This window comes from Equus caballus, chromosome X (assembly GCF_041296265.1).
Source record: "Equus caballus isolate H_3958 breed thoroughbred chromosome X, TB-T2T, whole genome shotgun sequence".
Taxonomy (NCBI): domain Eukaryota; kingdom Metazoa; phylum Chordata; class Mammalia; order Perissodactyla; family Equidae; genus Equus; species Equus caballus.
The window spans coordinates 12194239-12214422 of NC_091715.1; the positions used below are offsets into that span (position 1 = coordinate 12194239).

Here is a 20184-nt window from a genome sequence, read left to right on the forward strand (position 1 = left end):
AACTACTTGTGCTTAAATCCTTGTCTCAGGGTCTGTTTGGGGGTGAATGACAATTTATGAAGACAATTTATGATCCAGAGTCTATTCTACCTTCCCCCTAGAGCAGGGGTGATTTTTCTGTCTTTGTGATTTTGTCCCCATTCTCTGTGTATCTTCCATGCTACACAGTAGAGTAAATGCAGGCTGTGTCTAACTACAATTTGCGAATGGGATTTATAAACATTCTTCAAACTTTTTGGCTCATAAATTGCTGGAAAAGTCTAACAAGTTATAAATATATGTTCTTCCCACCATAACATTTTTGAGGAATGGCCTACGAATAACTCGTGCCAGGATGTTTGCACACCTACTGAAATGTAACTGGGTTACTGCTTTCCTTTGTCATTTTAAACATCCCCACTGGCAACTGTAATACTTCATCCTGCTTAGACCCCTCCTGCTAGGCTGGGCTCCCTCACAGGATTAGCACTGAGTTTTGGAATTAGATCATCCCTCTGAAACCCATTTCGGGCCCAAGGGTCAAGAGTTGCCCAAGTCCTTCTGCCAAAGCACCATAAGATGTCCAACAATTGCTTGCCTCTCTCTTCTCATTTTAAGCCCGAGCTTCTACATCCCTCTTATCCCAGAACAAGTACCTGCACTTCTGAAATCTTCCCCACATCAGTGGCTCTTTCTCTAGCCTCGTTTCAGCCTCTGGTTTTGAATACTTCCGTGATGCCATTTTTTGCCTCGGCTCCAACATCTCACTCAGATGGCCTCTTCAGGCCCCAAGGCCTCTGAATAAATGAAAGAGCCCAGACCTCATTCTAGGCCTCAAGCCACAGGGAACTTGAGGGTATATATATAGGGGTGAAAGAGGCAAGAGACTTGGTATAAAAGACTCAAAGATGAACAGGAATTTTGTGTCTGCCCAGAAACACACTGCTTTCACCATGGCTGGAGCAGACAGGGAACAGACATTCGGATAATTTCTTTGGTTTTCTTCTTTAATTCCAATACCGGTGAAGGGGAGCAGAATTTGCTACCCCAAAATGTGTCTCTTTGGCATAAGGATTATTTTAGGCTAATTATTTTTAAGAAAGAGCAGATACAAGAAAAGCTCTGAAAACTGAGTAGTAGAAGTTGCCCTTTTGTAAGAGACATTTACATTTATAAGGGGAATCTCCGTTTGTAAGGGTGTCTCCCTCTCTGTACCAGGAAGAGGAGGATGACTCTAAATCTCACGAAACTCTTATCAATGGAGAAGGCAGGACTTAAATCTGCATAACAACCTTACCCTTGTTTACTGAGTTTTTCCTGGTTACCTCCCATTACTGCCTCCCCAAACCTCCAACATCTTATTTTATCTTTAGCTGGGAATGGTGTAACTCTAGGACCAGTTCAACTGCCTCCATCTTATCAACAGAGTAATTAAGAGTGTTTTTTCAGGAACTGAGACCCCTTGTCCAGTTCAGGCCAGTTGAGACCACCTGCCCTTCAATTGGGCCTGCACAAATGCCCAATAGGATAAGCGACCCTTTTGACGTGAAAGGGCTGAAAACTGCACCCTCAGATCATGCTGACACCAGCATTTTGTGAACATGCGTCCTGTGAGAGCCATGAAGCTTGACTACACCGCACAGATCATCAGTTCCCTCACTTCTCACCTCCAGTCATCTGGCTCCACACTTCAGACCACCCTGCCCTTCATCCCGTAAATTTTTCCCCAAGCCCTGGATCAGGAGACAGATCTGAAAGCTGATGCCTCCTCTTTCCTTGCAGATAGATCTAGTAATAAATCTGATTTTTTTTACCCAAAAGCTGATGCTGTAATAATCGGCTTTTTTTTGAGCATCAGGTAGGAGAACCCTATTTGTGTGGTAACAATGTTATTTAAGGTGATAGTTTGGGCCATTTTGGGCAGCCACTCAGTTTTCCTGGGTCTCTCCCATATATATAGGAGGTATACATGTTATTAAACTGTTTGTTTTGCTCCTGTTCATCTGTCTTATTACAGGGAGATCTCAGCCAGGAACCTAGAAGTGTAGAGGGGAAATGATTTTTCCTTCCCTATACCAGAAAGCCCAGGTTGCCTGGTCAACCACAAGACCATCATGATAGGAAGCAGTAGGACCTGGTGGTAGGCTTCCGGGACAGCCTGCATGAGCCCAAATCCTGTCTCCAGTGCTTGGCACTGATGGCCTTAGAAAAGTTACTTCGCCTCAGTTTCCTTATCTGTAGAAGAGCAATCATAGTAGGACCTGCCACATAGAATTGTTTTGTGGATCAAAGGTGATAATGTAAACAAAGCTCACAGCATAGTTACCTGATCCATGGTAAGTTTTCAGTAAGTTTTAACTGTTATTATTGTGGTGGTGGTGGTGGTGAACAGAATCAATCTAATTGAAACCCAGATGCAGAATGGTCTTATTCCCCTGCAATCTGTTACAAGAAAGGAATTCCCACAGGGTAGTTGCAAAGTTAGCCTTTGAAGAAAGTAAATATGTAGAAATCTGGCTGCCTACAGTCTTTGCCCCCCATATGTCTCCTCCACCTGCTGGAGGAATGAACAAAAATTCCTTTATTGGGAAATAGAGCCTTCCTTCCATAATCCGAGGCAGGACTTTAAATTCAGGAAGGTGATCACATTTTCTGGAAAGTGTCTTCTGGGACAATGGACTCCAAAGTGGGGTTCACACTCTCCAGGAGAGGTGCAACGTGATGCAGCTCCCTAACAAGTAAGGGAGGAAAGTATCAAAACTTCTATTTATATTTAAAAATCAGGATGAATTAAACATTAGTGGTATGTAGTATCCAAATCGAGGCTCACCGTCACTGAGTCCGTGTCAGAGATCCCTTGTCCTGGGCAGCTCAGGCAGCAGGAGAGGGGTCTCCCCACCTAGAAGGCTCAGTGACGGCACCTTACTCTTTCCTGCCCTTTCAGTTTATGGCGAGGCGCTGCAGACTGACGTGTGTTTGTGCCTGATCTCGTTCTAATTAAACTAACCTCCCCAAACGGACAAGTGGCTTAAAAATATTCCTGCCAAAACAAAACCTCAGAGTGTAGATGATACTAAAATTGCAAGCCCAAGAGAACAATGTGAATACAACAAAGAAGACACTTCCCTTGTTCCTGGTGTAGGCACTAATCAGATACGACACATTCAATCAAATTATAATTCTAAGTTTTTCATAATAAAGTCTTTCTGATGACAAAAGGGTTTACTGTTAATAAAATGTATGACACATTATTTAAAAATTATTTTACTGTTATTTTTCTTTTTAAAATTATATATTTTAGTGTATGTTTTTTCCCCAACCTGTTTATGAACTCCTGTATAATACCCACCCACAGTTGACAATAACATTTCCTAGATTTTGTTCTCACTCTCTTTTTAGCATGTTTGTATAAATATTTGTATATATGCTTGTTTGTTGTTTTTTTTTTTATTTTGCCAAACTCTGAAAAGTAAGGGGCAAATATCCTGACCTTTCACTCCTAAGTATTTCAGTGCGTATTTCCTAAGAAAAAGAACACTCTTCTATGTAACCCCAATGCCATTATCACACCTAATGAAGTTAACAATAGTTCCTTAATACCATCTAATATGTAATCCATAATCAAATTTCCTCCATCGTCCCCCAAATGTATTTTATAGCTTTTTTAAAAATCTAGGATCAAATCAAGGTTTATGCATTACATTTGGTTGTTGTATCTTTTTTTCTAGTTTTATTGAGACATAATTGCAATATAACATTGTATAAGTTTAAGGTATATAACGTAATGATTCGATATATGTATTTATTGCAAAAAAGATGACGTGTTATATCTCTTTAATTTCCTTTAAGGTAGAATAGTAGCTCTCCTACATTGTTCTAAAAAAATGAAGTTGACTCTTTCGATGAGTCTAAGCCGGTGATCTTATAGAATGTGTCAGAATTGGATTTATCTGATTGTTTCCTCATAGTTAGATTCAGGTTAAAAATTTTTGGCAAGAATACTGCATAGCAATGTTGTGTTCTTCCCACTGCATTGCACCGGCAGGCATATGATCTCAGGTTGTCCCACCATTTGTGTTGCTAAGTTTGATCAGGGCCACATTATGAATTTCAGGGGCCCTTGGCACTTTTGCTTTCAGGGGACCCTCTCTCCATAAAAAATATTAAGAATTATATTTTATAATTGTATTGTTATAAAGACAAATATAATCCAAGATGGATTATATTCCTTTTTTTCTTCTGATTTTAAAAGAAATTAAAACATTTTCCTGAGCTCCTAAAAGAATCATGGGCCACAGACCTTGTGCCCACTCTGCCTACTGGAGAAGGTGGCCCTGGGTTTGACCAGTTGATTAAAGATGTGACCTCTGGATCTCACCATCATTAAGGTACATTTTCCCCCTTTGCAGTTAAATAGTAATCTGTGGGGAGACTCTTTGAGACTATGTGAATATCCTGTTTCTGTAAAACCTCTCCCTCAATGGTGTTATCAGTTTTGTCTGAATCAGTTATTACATTGAAAGTTGCAGGAATTGTCTCCTGTGCAGGGATGAGAATACTGAGGTGCAAAGAGTTCATGATTTGTCCAAGACCATAAAGCTGGTTGGTAGAATCACCATTAGGAACCAGATCTCTCTGCTCCCAAGTCCACATTAGAGCCCAGAGGAAACTGGATTATATTAAGAAGGGGTGAAAAAGAGCGTGGAAGTTATTTGGCCTGGAGAGGACAGAAAAGAATGACTGTAATCTGTTACACACTTAAAGATAATGGGTGAATGGGCACCAAGGAGAGGCAAGTTCCCCATTTGCAGAGTAACGGCTCAAAGGGAGATAAGATTCCATTGTTCTGGATTATGGTCATTTTATAAGCCAGCTAATAATTGCACCACATTTCTTCAGAAAAATTCTTGGTTTAGTCTCCGGAGAAAATAAAGCCAATGTTTAATAGTCTTGTCAATTCTTATTAGGTATTAGGATTCTAATTTAAATGCTGACAATGTGTCAGTGACCCTAGAGACCATTTAGTTCATTGAGTTTTCCCTTCACCTCCATCCTCTCCACGTAGGGTGCATTAGGATTGTGATAGAGGTTCACAAATATTGTTGTTCAGCGATTCCTACAGACTTCAGTAGGTAATTATGGACAAATAAGGGCTGAAATGCTGGATCTTTAAAAATAAACAAACTGCCCATATTTGAATAAAAGACATAACTTCTGTGGGCAAAAGTTTCCAACTCTGGGTGTGAGAGCCAGCTACTTCTCTTGCCAAGAATCTCTTTGACACATTAATCTTACAGAGAACGTTTTTTGACCTTTCCAATGTTTGCATAAGAAAAACGAAGCACAGATGTTTTCAGAAGTGGGAACCAATTGTCTTGAGCCCCATATTATCAGGAGTGAATTTGTCAGTCTATGAAGAAATGATTCTTACTAAGTGTGTAAGAGTGAATCTGCTTTTTCTCATTTGTGAGAAATTGGAAATAAGAGACACATCGGCAAGTCACAAATTATTAATCAATTAATTAGCAAGTATTTGCTGAGCCTCTCCTTTGAAATAAGTGGTATGCAGAACAGGGACCTGGAGCATTTTTAGTGATACAGAAAGAGGAGAAGAGAACATATAATCTCCTGACCTAAGGAAACTTATGAGAAAGTCAGGTAAAAAGACACACCCATGGAAAACTAGCAAACAATTCAAAATAGTGGAAAGTAAGCATAAAATGGGAAGAGTTAATAATCCTGTCATAAAATTAGACAGTTTAGGAGGAAGAACGGGAATTATCAAGGCCTAGATTCGTCAGCAAAAGCTTCATGAAGATGGTACTTAAAAGCTGGAATATGGAAGGATAGGATTCAGATGAATGGGGACTCTGGGAATGGGCATGAAGAAAGGAGAGGTAGGAAGGTGATGGAGAATTTAGAAAGAGGACATAGACTAGTCTATCTCTTAAGTACAATCGAAAGTTGACAGCTCATTCTTTCAGAGGGCAGCAAATGGGGGATGATCTATATAAAATGATCCTGGAAATCAATGTGATAATAACTTTAAATGACCATCACGTCTAATTGTTCTAGATACGGCTTTTTTGTTGACAAAGAACAGAAGCCACTCACACTAACTCAAGGGAAAAGGGAACAGGAAAATCGTAAGATTGTAGCAGGAGATCTCTTGTACATTCAAAAGTAGTTCATGGGCCAGGAACCAAGGGCCCTTTGTATGACTTGGGGTCACATCATCCTAGCTTCTTCTTTTATGTCTGCCTCATTCTTTCTCTTAATCCACCTACTCTGTTTATTTATCTTGCACATGGTTAAAATATGGTTGCCCTGATCCCTTCTTCGACATCAAAATCTTTTATTTCCAGCATCTATCATTGACTAACTACATCCTCTCTATTTTTCAGTTTAAATTCTTAAGAGAAAGAAAGTTTCTTTAGTAGCTGGCCAGAAAGTTCATTGGCTGGTTTAGATTGAGTATCCACTCCAGCCCAAGCAGCCGTCACTCCTAAACAAGAACCACCCAGTGGTGTCTTCTCTGCACTGGGAGCTCTGGGCATAGCAGTCTACTGGAAGAAGAAATGGCTGATATGTTCCATGCTCTATAGAATCATTAGACTTCCAAGGAACATTTGGTATGTCCCATACACATTTGGAAACATCTGGTCTGTTTCTCTGCCTCTAGGAAGGATTACCCAAAACTTCCTTCTGAAAGAGCTGTGGTATCCTTAAAAGAGTTGGTCCTAAATTGAATATTGACCCCACCACCTCTGAAACTATCTGAGCTTCAATTTGTCACCTGTAGAATGGGGATAGTAGCACCTACCTGTTGGAGTTGTCTGGAACACAAATGAGATAATGTAGATGCTATTCTCTGCTTGGCACAAGGCAAGAGCTTGGTAAATGGTGTTTCTTTAATTTCTCTGATATTTTATGAACATTCCATAACAGAAAATTATTTGTAATGCATTTTTACTTATTTTTTAATTGCACAATTGATATATGAATATATTTGAATATTTTAAAGCGAATCCTAGACATTATATTTTTTCATTGGTAAATATTTAAGGGTTTTTTTTCCAAATAAGATTGACACCTGAGCTAACATCTGTTACCAATCTTTTTTTTTTCTTCTTCTTCTTCCCGAAGCCCCCCAGTACATAGTTGTATATTGTAGTTGTAGGTCCTTCTGGCTCTGCCATGTGGGTCACTGCCTCAGCATGGCCTGCTGAGTGGTACCATGTCTGCACCCAGGATCCGAACAGGTGAAACCCTGGGCCGCCAAAGTGGAGCATGCGAACTTAACCACTTGGCCACGGGGCCAGCCCTAAGGGTGTGTTTTTAATAAATAAAGTCTTTCTATAAACACAGAACCACAATACCATTATCACACCCAATACATTAAAAATAATTCCTTTGGTATCACCAATAGTAAATCTATGTTTGATTTTTCTCAATAGTCTCAAAAATATCTTTTTATGGTTGTTTGGTTTGAATCAAAATCCAAAAGGAGTCTATACATTGCACTTGATTGATATGTCTTACACATCTCAGTCAGTCTGTAACCATCCCTCTCTGCTTTTTTTTTTTTTTAAGAGGAACTGCTCCTTTTTTTAAAATTTAATTTTATTTATTTATTTTTTTGAGGAAGATTAGCCCTGAGCTAACATCTGCTGCCAGTCCTCTTCTTTTTGCTGAGGAAGACGGGCCCTGAGCTAACATCCGTGCCCATCTTCCTCTACTTTATACGTGGGACGCCTGCCACAGCAAGGCTTGCCAGGTGGTGCCATGTCCACACCCGGGATCTGAACTGGCGAAACCTGGGCTGTCGAAGCAGAACGTACAAACTTAACCACTGTGCCACTGGGCCAGCCCCCCTCTCTACTTTTTTATGCCATATATTTGTTGAGGAAAAAAATGCGGTCATTATTCCTGTAGAACTTTCCAATTCAGGATTTGTATCTTCATGGCATCCTTTAGCAGGTTCTTCTTTCCCCATATTTCCTGAAAGCTGGTACATAAATCTAGAGGGTTAATTAGATTTAGATTCAAATTATTTTTCTGGCAAAACTATAAAAGAAATGTTTTTATGCTATCTTTTATGTTTTAAAAGCTGTGAATTTGAAATAGCGACTCAGTAGTTCGCATGGCATTTTGCACTTAGGAATACAAGATTCCCAAGAGAGGAGGAGGTAAGCCATTCACTCTGGTTTCTGACTTATGCATAAGTGAATCACTTTCTCTTGGAGAGTTAATGGTACTTAGGACTGCTATCTGCCAGAAAATGCAGATGAAAGTTATAATTACCACTTTGTCGCTAATCAATTTATTAGGGATATCTTTAGTCATATACATCTTTGCCTGAAGATGTTCATGTACCTTTAATTAAAGATACCAATTCCTTGCTTACATTCTAAACTTGGAATAAAAATGTTTGAAATGACTAGTGCCTAGAGAAAGTGCCAGAAGAAAATGGAACTGCCTTTGAAATTTTTTTCTTTTTTATAATTGTTTAAAACGAACTAATACAAATTACGAATGGAAAAGCAAACGCAGGTACACTGAAGCAGGACTATAGTGTTGTCCCGGAGTGCTAGGGATGTCCAAGAAATAATAGTCCTCCCTTCCCTACCTGAGCTGGGAACAGAGAGCTAGATAAAGAAATCAGACAGACGATGATAAAAACAATTGCTCCATGTCTGATAAAGCTGTTTGGAGAATGTGACTCAGGTCCACAGCAATAATGAACTTGCAGTCACTCTGATCTTCTATATTAGATGTGCCATTCCCCTAGTCAGAAACAGTAAGACAACCAGAGGCCTCTCTGAGCCCAGTGTACATGCCAGGTTCTTTTTCCCAAACTCACCACTTCATAACTCACTCTCCCTTCTCTGGAGGGAGGAGGAAAGTGAGTGAGGAGTCAGGGTGCAGCCAAGAGTAGTAACTCAATGGAGGTTTAATCAACATGGAAACAAGTGGAAATAGGTGTTTCTCCTTCACTGAGGCCCATGATATGCAAGAATATCATAGGTCAAACCCAGGTTCAACACAGCATTTTCAGCAATGAGCACCCTCACATTTAGTTGGTCCCAAATCATATCAACTTCCACACTATAGCAGCTCATGTTCAACTGGACAAACATTTGTGGAGTGTGTGCAAGTCGCAGTGCTGGCACATGCCAAGATGGAAAAAGACACACTCTTTGCCCCCCAGAGGCTCATCTTCTAGTGGGTTCTCAGACACGTGCACACAAAATAGGTGTGCAGCCCACTGTGCTAGGCATTGTGGCAGACATGGAGATGCTCCGCACAGACCTTCCTTAGGAGAAGACTCACTGTCCAGCTGTGGGGACTGTGATTGGCTGAAGTGGACCGCTTCAGGGTCCGCTTCACCCTTCAAGCCATGGTCATGCTCTCCCTGGACAGTTCCTGCCCAGTGACTGAACCAGGTAGTAACTGAGGTCACGCTTGTTTTGGTTGGCCCCAGCCAATGACTAAGCAAGGTGGTGATACAAGGGCCTGGCCATTTCCACCCAAGACAGGATTCCGCTGGGCAATCTTTGCTCCTGAGCTTCCCATTGGGCTAGTGTAGGGTTACCAGCTGTCCTAGTTTGCTGGGACTGAGAGATTTCCCAGGATGTAGGACTTCCAGTGCTGAAACTGAGAAATTTCCAGGCAAAGTGGGATGGTTGGTCACCTTCGCTGGTGTAGACCTTCTTAGGTCTGCATCAGGGTCTGACAGCTCCCTCTGCCCAGTCCTGCTTCCTCCCCTTTTTCCTTTCACAGGTATTACTCCCCAAGAAACTTTTTGTCCTGCTGACTTCATCTCAGCTTCTGCTTCCGAGAGCACTGGACCCAAGACAGGGGCACACGTAGCACAGAAACTAGGAAGGACCTAAATAGTGCAAGACGAGGCTGAAAGAGGGTAGGAGGGCAGGGGAAAGATTAATTTGACAACTGCAGGGATGCTTCTGTGGATAACTTTTTCAGTGGACTATTTGTTCTGCACCCTTTGAAAAAGAGAAGAGGCCTACGTAAATACTCAATGACTTAAGATTCCCTAATCTGCATTTGAATACTCAAAATGGAGACTTTGCCCCAAAAAAGCCAACCTTGTCTCTGTGCCTTCTTTAAACATGCTTTCTTATTAATTTCTATGATGTAAGAAGAAAAATGAAAGCTTCAGCTTTTCTGAGAAGATTCTTAAAATCAAGAGAGAACATGGGCAGAATGTTACTGCTGGAGAAAGGGGAAGGCATCCTTCAGGGCTGGGACTAAGATAAGGAGAGCCCGGTGCTTAGAGTAGAACATTTAAGGGAGCGCTCACTGTCAGGGTCGTGTGAGTTCAGAGTCAGCACTTGCATGAACCTGAGAGGGAGCACTTCCTTAAATTTTGCACCCCAGGTGCCTCGCTTGCCTCACCCTAGTCCCAGCCCTGGCATCCATAATAATATTAGACAACTTACACAGAACGTTCTCTCTTTCCTCCCCCAGGTACAAAGCCATCGTCCGGCCAATGGATATCCAAGCCTCTCATGCCTTGATGAAGATCTGCCTGAAAGCAGCACTGATCTGGGTCATCTCCATGCTTCTGGCCATCCCAGAGGCTGTGTTTTCTGATCTACATCCCTTCCACGAGGAAAGCACCAACCAGACCTTCATTAGCTGTGCCCCGTACCCACACTCTAATGAGCTGCACCCCAAAATCCACTCCATGGCTTCCTTCCTGGTCTTCTACATCATCCCACTGTCGATCATCTCTGTCTACTACTACTTCATTGCCAAAAATCTGGTCCAGAGTGCTTACAATCTACCCATGGAAGGGAATATACACATCAAGAAGCAGGTGGGTGCTTAGGATTGATTCATTTCCTCCTTGGGGCTTTGATCCCTTGCATTTCTTTTGCACCTCACTGACGAGTATAGTATTTAGGTGGTCGCCTGATTCTGCAGTTAGAGGAGGTGGGTGATCTGCGGCCAGATGGTAAATGGAAACTCCTAGTCACAGAAGCCCAGGAATACAGCTGTTCTTTATAATCTTCTTCTCTTATTAAAGACCTAAGCTAGGGAGGTGCTGAGAACCTGAAAGATTTGGAGTATGGGTTTCTTTTTGAGAAATATCTGGAAAAGCATTTTTGTTTAAAAAATAAAATGTTGAGGCTCATAGGGATATGACTTCTTTTTTTTTTTTTTAAAGATTGGCACCTGTTAATCTGTTGCCAACCCTCTTTCTTTTTCTTTCTTCTTCTCCCCAAAGCCCCCCAGTACATAGTTGTATATTCTAGTTGTAGGTCCTTCTGGTTGTGCTAGGTGAGACGCCACCTCAGCATGGCTTGATGAGCAGTGATAGGTCCACACCCAGGATCCAAACTGGTGAAACCCTGGGATGCCAAAGTGGAGCACCCGAACCCAACCACTCGGCCACAGGACTGGCCTTGGGATATCACTTCTTTAAACTCTGATCATGTTGTTTGGATAGAAAGAGAGTCACCACATGGGGACAAAGCAGAGGGGGCAGGAAAATGAGTCTGGTTGAAGAATAAGACGTAGTTTGATGAAGACAGGTTCACACTGATTTGAGTTCAAATCCAGGCTTCATGACTTACTAACCCCCTCAGAGCCTCAATGCTCTTATCCATGATTTAGAGTAATAAGCCCTATGTTGTAAGGCTGTTGGAGGATTACAAGAGATAGCATATGTACCCTTAGAGTGCCCAGAAGGCAGGATGGCCTCCATATGTGTTAGACTCCCTTCCCCATCTCCCACAGTCCCCCATAATTTCATCCTTGAGGTATGAATGGTAGAAACCGGGAACTCTGTCTTTCTCCTCAGTTCTTGCTTTCTAGTCCAAAGGTGGATCATGTGGTATGTATGATGAAAAAGCAGAAAGACTTCCCAGCCATTTAAAGGTATAACTGACTCAGTTGGAGGCTTCACCTCTCAAAGTTCTTTTTTTTGCCTCAACCCAAATTCTTTAATGAGAAAGACGTTTCCCCTTGTGGTAGCAGAGGGAGTTGGGAGCAAGAGGAGATGCTCAGCCTGCTTTGTCTAAGAACTGCTTTGTCTAAGAACTTCCTGTATAGTTCAGAAATAACATGAGATTAAAAAAAATAATAATAATAGGGAGATATTTTGGTTTGGCCAGTGTGGAAGAACAAATCTGGGTGTTTTTTTGAGCATCAGAGGGAATAAGAAATTATTAACTGTGGAGCCAAGAAAGACATGAAGTCATATGGCTGATAAACTTCACCAAATGCCCTCCTGAGGAAAAAGAGGGCATTTACTAGAACTTCATCGCGCAGTCCATTCAAGCATATAATCAACTTTGTTTAAAGATCTATTCTCCGTGGCACGTTCTAACTGTACTCTGCTTCATGGATTTCTGCTTCCTGGCTTTTTCATTTCTGTGTTTCTGGCTCCCCTCCCCACTTTTTCTGTCTGTTTCTGTTGCTTTTTCCTCATGTATCTGCTTCTCTCTTGTCCTCTCTCTCCTATTGAACTTTTTCCGTGGCTTTGTGAGCTCATCTATTTCACTAATTCTTTTCCCCTGTCTTTATCTTTGTCTCTCTGCAATCCTCCCACACTGTCTCTCTGTCCCTCTGTCTCTCTGTGTGTGACTCTCTCCTTAGATTGAATCCCGGAAGCGCCTTGCCAAGACAGTGCTGGTGTTCGTGGGCCTCTTTGCCTTCTGCTGGCTCCCCAACCACGTCATCTACCTGTACCGCTCCTACCACTACTCCGAGGTGGACACCTCCCTGCTCCACTTCGTCACCAGTATCTGTGCCCGCCTCTTGGCCTTCACCAACTCCTGTGTGAACCCTTTTGCCCTTTACCTGCTGAGCAAGAGTTTTAGAAAACAGTTCAACACCCAGCTTCTCTGTTGCCGGCCTGGCCTAATAACCCGGTCTCATAGCACTGGCAGAAGTACCACCTGCATGACCTCCTTCAAGAGTACCAACCCCTCTGTGGCCACCTTCAGCCTCATCAACGGAAACATCTGTCATGAGGGGTACGTCTAGACTGACCCTTGACCCTGTCCCCCTAGGAACCCCTGGTTTTTCTTTATGGCTTGTAAGGAACCCTCACGTATGTTGTTGTCTCTGTACCCTCCAAAGACCCTTTGGAACGCTCATGAGTGGTGTAGGTGGGTTGGGGAGAGGCCCAAATGGATCACTATTATGTTTGAAAGGCCCATCAAGGCTTAAGTTTTCCACTTCAACTTATGAATGCTTCTTCTGATGTAGAGCAAACTTTCCCTTTTTTAGAAAAGGGAACAGATAGGAAATTATTATTTTAAGCATCATGCCCTGATATACAGGTGTGGTCAATTAAGTCATGGAAACTATAGTCATGCGTCACTTAATGGGGGGGTGTTCTGAGAAACGCGTCGTTAGGTAAGATCGTCGTTGTATGAACATCACAGAGTGTACTTACACAAACCTAGATGGTATAGCCTGCTACACACCTGGGCTATATGGTACTAACCTTATGGGACCACCCTCATAGATGTGGTCTGTCGTTACGTGGTATGCATGGCTGTACGTGAACAACTAGATTTACATAGCAGAAAAATTATACATAGAATGTCCAGTTTGTGAAAGACTTCACCTTGTCATTTCTTTAAGCAGAAGCTAGTGCTTTAAAAATATGATTTGAGTCATCTTTCAGCAATATTTATAATCACAAACCAAGGAACTTTTTTTTTACACTTGTGACATGAAAAGTCAACCCTAAGAAAGAATCTCATGCATAAGGGACAGTCGCCAAATTCATAACACTGGAAGCCAGTTTAAAACAAATCCCTGAGTGTTGATTATTTTTAAAAGACATTGCTGAGGATATAGGAGAAACACTCAACACATCATTTCAAGGCGAAAACACAACCAAACATTGACACATATAAAGATCCATGCGTGGCTGTGGAGTGCTATCTCCCACTCTGAGTTCTACATATAAAGATCCATGCGTGGCTGTGGAGTGCTATCTCCCACTCTGAGTTCTACATATAAAGATCCATGCGTGGCTGTGGAGTGCTATCTCCCACTCTGAGTTCTACATATAAAGATCCATGCGTGGCTGTGGAGTGCTATCTCCCACTCTGAGTTCTGACCTGATGGAGGTCCTCTCGGCTGTTATCCAGTTTTAATCATCCCCGGTGCAATTCTATCATACAAGAGCAATCCTTTTGAGGGAAAACTGATCATGCTATCAATTCCTCAAACATTTGTAAGTGCATAAGGGATAGTATTTATTTTTGGTATACAAGTATTCAGCCAAATGTATTTACTTATAGTTGGCTGTCCTTGTCTGCTACATTGAAGCAGTAGTTTCATAAGAGAAAAAAGGGATCATATCTGAGTGGAAATAGAAATGTGTTTACATTTAACATATGCCTCACCTAAAGTCTGTGGGAGGAAATGAATAAAATTTCAGTAATATGTATTTTCGTCTGAATATGTATAAGAAAGTTGCAGGGGGCTTAGCTCTAAGAACTGATTGAAAAACAGCTACAGATACATTGTTTCTACTTAAGAAGAGTGCTTATGAAACAGCCCATGTGCAGAAAAATACTGGATTTAAATCTTTTTCTTTTTCTAAGTGAGTAAAATGATTTGACCCTCTTACTTTAGAAACCCTGAATCAAGTTTTTCTTGACTTGAGGACAGGCCAATTCTGACAGATTACAAACATGTTAACCCACTTTCAGATAAATCCAAATTCTGCGAATATGCCCTAATGTGTATCTCTTACTTCTTAAGACAATTTTACTTCTGGTTTTCTCTATGCAGGTGAGACAGAACAGTCAGCTCTCTTTTTCACATGGCAAATATTAAAAGATTTTTGTCTCTTGATATGAGGAAGTACTCACTGTCTGCAGAGCTTCAGAAGTTAGGACCAAGACAGTTGTAAAGATCTATGGTTACGGTTTTGTCAGCTGGTTTCCCTTCTTTTTGCTACGTTCACCTATTTACTGTGCATACCTGCTTTCCTGGCAGTCCATAATTACATTGGACAGTTTGAAAAGCAAGACAGGTAGTGTAACTGAAAGAACCAAGATTTTTAACTTGACATCCCACCTCTGTCTCTAGCTATAGGATCTTGGCTATCAAATTCCTGTCTCTAGTCCCATTTTTTCATCTCTAGAATGAGAGGATGGTACTAAGGTCCCTTTTATGGCTAAAAACCTCTGAATTTAGTCATTGTCTCTAGTTCTGTCTCTAAAGCATTTCTGTAGCCCACCTGCTCGCAGTTGCCCCTCTTGCGCTACCTTTGCAACAACTCCTCTTGGGAAATCCTTCAACCGCCATTCCACATGTTCACATTAGTGGAATGGAAGGAGACAGACCATTCTATTGCTTCCAGGGGCTCCCTGGAATAATTTGTAGGAATGATGTCCCATTAGTTATGTTTTGGAATTAAAGAGACATAGGAAAACATATTGTTCAATCTCCTCCTTATGCAAAGGGTTCTCTTCCTATTCACCCTTCTTCAACCTCCATGCACCTGTTTTCTTGGACCACTGCTCCACAATTTTACCCTTGGCTTTCTTCAAAACTCCGGAGTATAAATGACTCCATATCTAGTTAGTTGCTAAGGTATATAGCTTTCTGGGTACCTAGCATGACTTGTTCAAGCATCTCTGATCTACCTGCTTCCAAAGACATTTTGGGAGTAGGACTCATCTTAACGTCTCCTTCAGTTAATGTCATGGCATGGATTGTGTCTGGTCTCCTCCCTATCTTCTGGATGAACAATGAAGAGATTGAAATCTAGGTCTAGCTGTGTGTCTTTAGGCAAATAAGGAAGGAGTTAGAGGAGGCCTTTGCCAGCCAGTGACCTAGGAATGGTAAAACTATTTCGTGAATCAGGTGATGGATTGACTCAAACCTCCTTATTGGGTTGGACTTAACTGGACTCTTCTCTAGAGAAGTCAAATTTTTATCCCGCCTGAAGAACCCAAAATCACGGTGAGAGAGACCCAGACCCCCACGTGGGATCACCTCTCTGCTAGGGCTGAGTGGCAGGGGCTGGAGCTAAGACATTTCACGCCTGGCTTCCAAAGATAATCACGTTTAGTGCTTATGTCTTTGGCGAGGAAAAAAAAAATCAATTTTTGCTGTGGAAAACCATCTGTGTTTATTCAATTGACAGACAGTACCTTTCAATCTATCTTAAATTGAGCCTCCCTGAGGCAGGCAGCTCAACAGTGATAGATTAAGCAATAAACAAAGCAGTCTTCCCACCAACAGCTGCTGCGGGCGGGGAAGGTGCAGCTGCTGTTAGGAGCTATCTTCCACAGCAGGCTCATCTCCCTGCTCGGCATAGGCAAGTCTCCTCCCTGTTGTTGATTTGATGATTCCCCATAAATATGGATAGCTAAACCCTGTTCTTCTGGTTGCCCTCACTCCCCCATTGAACCTGGCCTTCCGCCTCATTAACAAGCCCTGGATTTTCCGCTTTGCCCCACAAACGATTTCGTTTCATCTTGAAACATGGAGAACCCTTAGGTAAATAAACAGTTTAGAGGCTGCTTCACATAAACCAAGCTCAGCTTGTTATGAAAATGCACATTGAACAGAAATAAATGAACTTGTCCGTAGGACATGGGCACACAAGTTATAAAGTCTTTGTTTATGCAAAAAGTAAAAGTTGGCTATTGGTTTCAGAGTCTATTCATGCACCAAATGGCTTCTAGTAATAGAAATCAGCTTTGTTCAGGGACTACAAGTTGAATGACATCCTCAACCTGTGGACTGAAAGGTAGCTAAGTCATTTTTTCCGATGCCATATAGAAACTATTGCCCTGGGAACCTGACTATATGAGAGTTCAATGAATAGTATGTACTTATGGTGCATGGTGAGATGGGAGGGATGCAAACTTTCTTGCCATTTGTGCCCTTCACGCCCACACCAGGAGGGAGCCATTATTAGAGAGTAGCTTAAGATTAGCCCCGGGTTGCTGGGAGGAATGGAGCACATTTTGTACATTTGTTTAATTTTTGGCTGAATTTTCATAAAGTGGATTAACAGCAGAAAACAAAGGAATTATTCACTCTCCTGGGACCAGGCTTTGTGTAAGCTATTCAATAAAGCCAAGCCCTAACAAGTTCTACTTTATTCTGTATCTGGATGGTCATTCCTCTTGGTCCCCACCTCAACACCCCTCCCACCCTGCACCCAACACAAACACAAGAGATTTAATATTAAGCAATCTCTTACCATAACTTGGGCCTTCAAAGACACCGCTTTTTTAGGTGGGGGGGCTAAGTATTAACTCCGGCTGAAAATATCCATAGCAGTCAACAAATAGCACATTGAGCACAGACTTTTCTCTTGTGAAATTTTATGTTAGAAATGTGTTCTGATTCTTTTAAAAGTCTAAGAGTTCTTGGGTTAAAATAGTACATGTCCATGATTAATTCAAAAAATACTTTGTATTTACCTAGTGTTCATGGTCTATAAAGCACTTTTATACTCATCGTCTCATTGCTAAGCCTTCCCTGCTGGCCAACGAGCTGCTTTTCATCCTTTTCTATGGAAATTTGTAAATGACATTTACTAGTGACCATCTACGCTTAGATTAAAAGGCCCATGGAACTATGAGGCTGAAACATGTGAAACTGCCAATATTGGACCATATTTGACCTACAAAGAGGTGATTTCATATGATTCAACTTAATCTGATTTCATGCATTCTCATGGCCCATTTTGTGACATTGAAGAACAGTGCTGATCATCGCTTCCCCAGTTTACAGGATAGTCTGTGACCCCCAAAGTGAGTCTGTTTAATTTGGCACAAGGGAGTGAACAGTGACATTGTTGGTTGCCCAGGAGAGGCATATTAGTGGGAACAGCATTCCACGTCACAATGAAGTGGAAGGCTGATTAGAAAGGCAGGATCTTTGGGAGCAAACACACAAGCCGCAAAACAACCATATTTGTCTGAAACCTGAATGGAGTTCTGTGGCTCTAGAAGTGCTGGAAGGAAGGGGCTCAACTTCACCAAGTACCAATGAGTGCCAAATGCAGTGCTAAGCACATTGCTCTTCATCCTCACAAGTACCTTGAAGGGTCTTCAGATGATGAAGCTGAGGCTTAGGGAGATTACTTCCTGATCCCAAGGTCACATGGCACAGTTGAATGGCAGAGTGTTAACGTAGACCTGGATCTCTGTTAAGTCTATGTCCATTCCACTGTGCAGCATTGCTTCCCAAATCTAGCCCATGTAAGAAACTAAGTTCACAGTACCTAATAGGCAATACTGTTCCCTACTCTAGATTTTGTCCAAAGACCTGAACTAGTGATAGAGTCAAAGAATATACACAAAGAGCATCGAAGATGTTTCTAAGTACATAAGTTAAGGACTCGCTGCAGGTAGAAGTTGAAATGCACCACAGAGTAGGTGGGCAGGAAGTCCTCTACTTAGTTCAGTTGCCTCCAGAGACACAATTCCCGGAAAGTCTTGGGAAGAATGTCCCACCTTGTTCTGTGACTAATTGGGGAGAACAAACCTTGGCAAAGGGCCAGGTGCACAGAGCGGACCCAAGTAAGAACAGTCAAGCCAGGCATCCTTCTTTGAATCAGGATTAGTTGGAGAAAAGGTGTCAGGAAGAGGTGGAACCACCCATTCCCCTACTTCCCCCTGGCGAGAGTAAGAAATGACAGTGGATGCTTTCCCAGAGTCTGGAGACCCGGGCTACATGAATAGCCTCTAACAGAAAAATATCCCCTGGACTAAGAGGCTGAGTCATGCGCTCAGGTATGGACTTAGGTATCTGAGTGCCTACCCCTAAGTGTCCTGTTATAAACCCAGACACCACTGTCTCTCTGCCCTCTCTGAGCTCACATTCTAGAAGATAAGATTATTTTCCATATTTTCCCCCAAATTGAAAATTCATTCCCAGAGCCATATAATGACATGGAAGGGCTCACATAATTTTCGGGTCTTTTAAAAGGCTTAGTTTAATGGATAGTAAAACCTCACACATTCAACACCTCATTAATTCTCAGACAAGCTTGAAAATTTTGGTATAACTCAGGATTTCAGTGTCGTTAGATTATATAATTTGGGCCTGTTGTGAATCCAAATTTTTTCATCACTTCGCTTCAGTTTTAGCTATTGATATTGGTATATCAATATTGCTAATGTACAACATTAGGAAATTAAAACTGATTTTCTTGAAAAAATTTGCTTTCTGTGATCTGGGCTTAACTGATTCAAACATGGCCTTTCTTGCATCCAAGTCAGCAGGGTTTGGGGTAATAAAATTTGTTGAAATGATCAATTTGGTGAGTTGTCAAAATACATGGCACAAGCTTCTTTAATGTCATTTTCTGTTTTGTTTTAAATATTAGACCCATATTTTGTAAATTATAATTGTACTCATTACTATTAACTGTAAATATTTATTGCATTAAAAATGTGCTCTGTGTTAAATAACTCAGAACAAGTTCCAGGTGCGGTACTTTGTGTAAACAATGTCATGGCTTGGCTTCGCCTAGACTCCTTAGACTAATGAATTATTTATAAGAAATTCACAATATTAATATGAATGACTCAGATCCTTTTAAATGTGCAAACTTAACTGTGTGACCATGTAAAATTCTATGAAATGTGCTCAGTGATTGTATTCTTATTTTTCAAGAAATGTTTCCAATGCTTCTATCACGTTGTACTTGGTCTGTATGACATTAAGTCAAATCCCATGTAGTAAGCTGAATAGTCAAGTTGTAGAAGATAAGAAATGTGTTTTATTTCTTAATATAATAAAGCATAATTTATGAAATGGACAGATGCATGTATTCAGTGTTCAATAAAAATAGAGCTGTTGCATGAATGTTCCTTGGTTCTTTGGACCATCTACATCAGAACCACCCAGGCTGCTTGTTGCAAAATGCAGATTCCCTAATTCCCTATTGACTTGGAACATCTGGGAGTGTGGCCTAGAAATCTAAATTTTAAAACAAGCACTCCAGGTGATTCCTCAGAACACTAGAGTTTTGTTTTATCAAACTTTTAAAATATGTATTTGTTTTGAATAAATAAGCCATTATCATAGCTCAAAATTAAAATGATAGAAAGATATTCAGTGAGAAGTCACTAGGCTACCGCTGTTCCCTGTCCTCACAGTTCCCAGCATCTATCACCACTCTGCTCCCATGGGTGACGATTATTAGTTTCTTATATATGTATACTACTGGACATT

The 20184-nt window shown here is 41.3% G+C and overlaps 1 protein-coding gene across 1 annotated transcript in view; it reads left to right on the forward strand.

Annotated features, from left to right (window-relative positions):
- GRPR (gastrin releasing peptide receptor) overlaps positions 1-19768 on the forward strand; it is a 37577-nt gene extending 17809 nt beyond the window's left edge. The window contains exons 2-3 of the mRNA XM_001490605.7: positions 10471-10822; positions 12607-19768. Of these exons, the coding sequence (XP_001490655.1) occupies positions 10471-10822; positions 12607-12996 (742 nt within the window). The 3' untranslated portion in view covers positions 12997-19768. The remainder of the gene's footprint in view (positions 1-10470; positions 10823-12606) is intronic.
- The last annotated feature ends 416 nt before the right edge of the window (positions 19769-20184 follow it).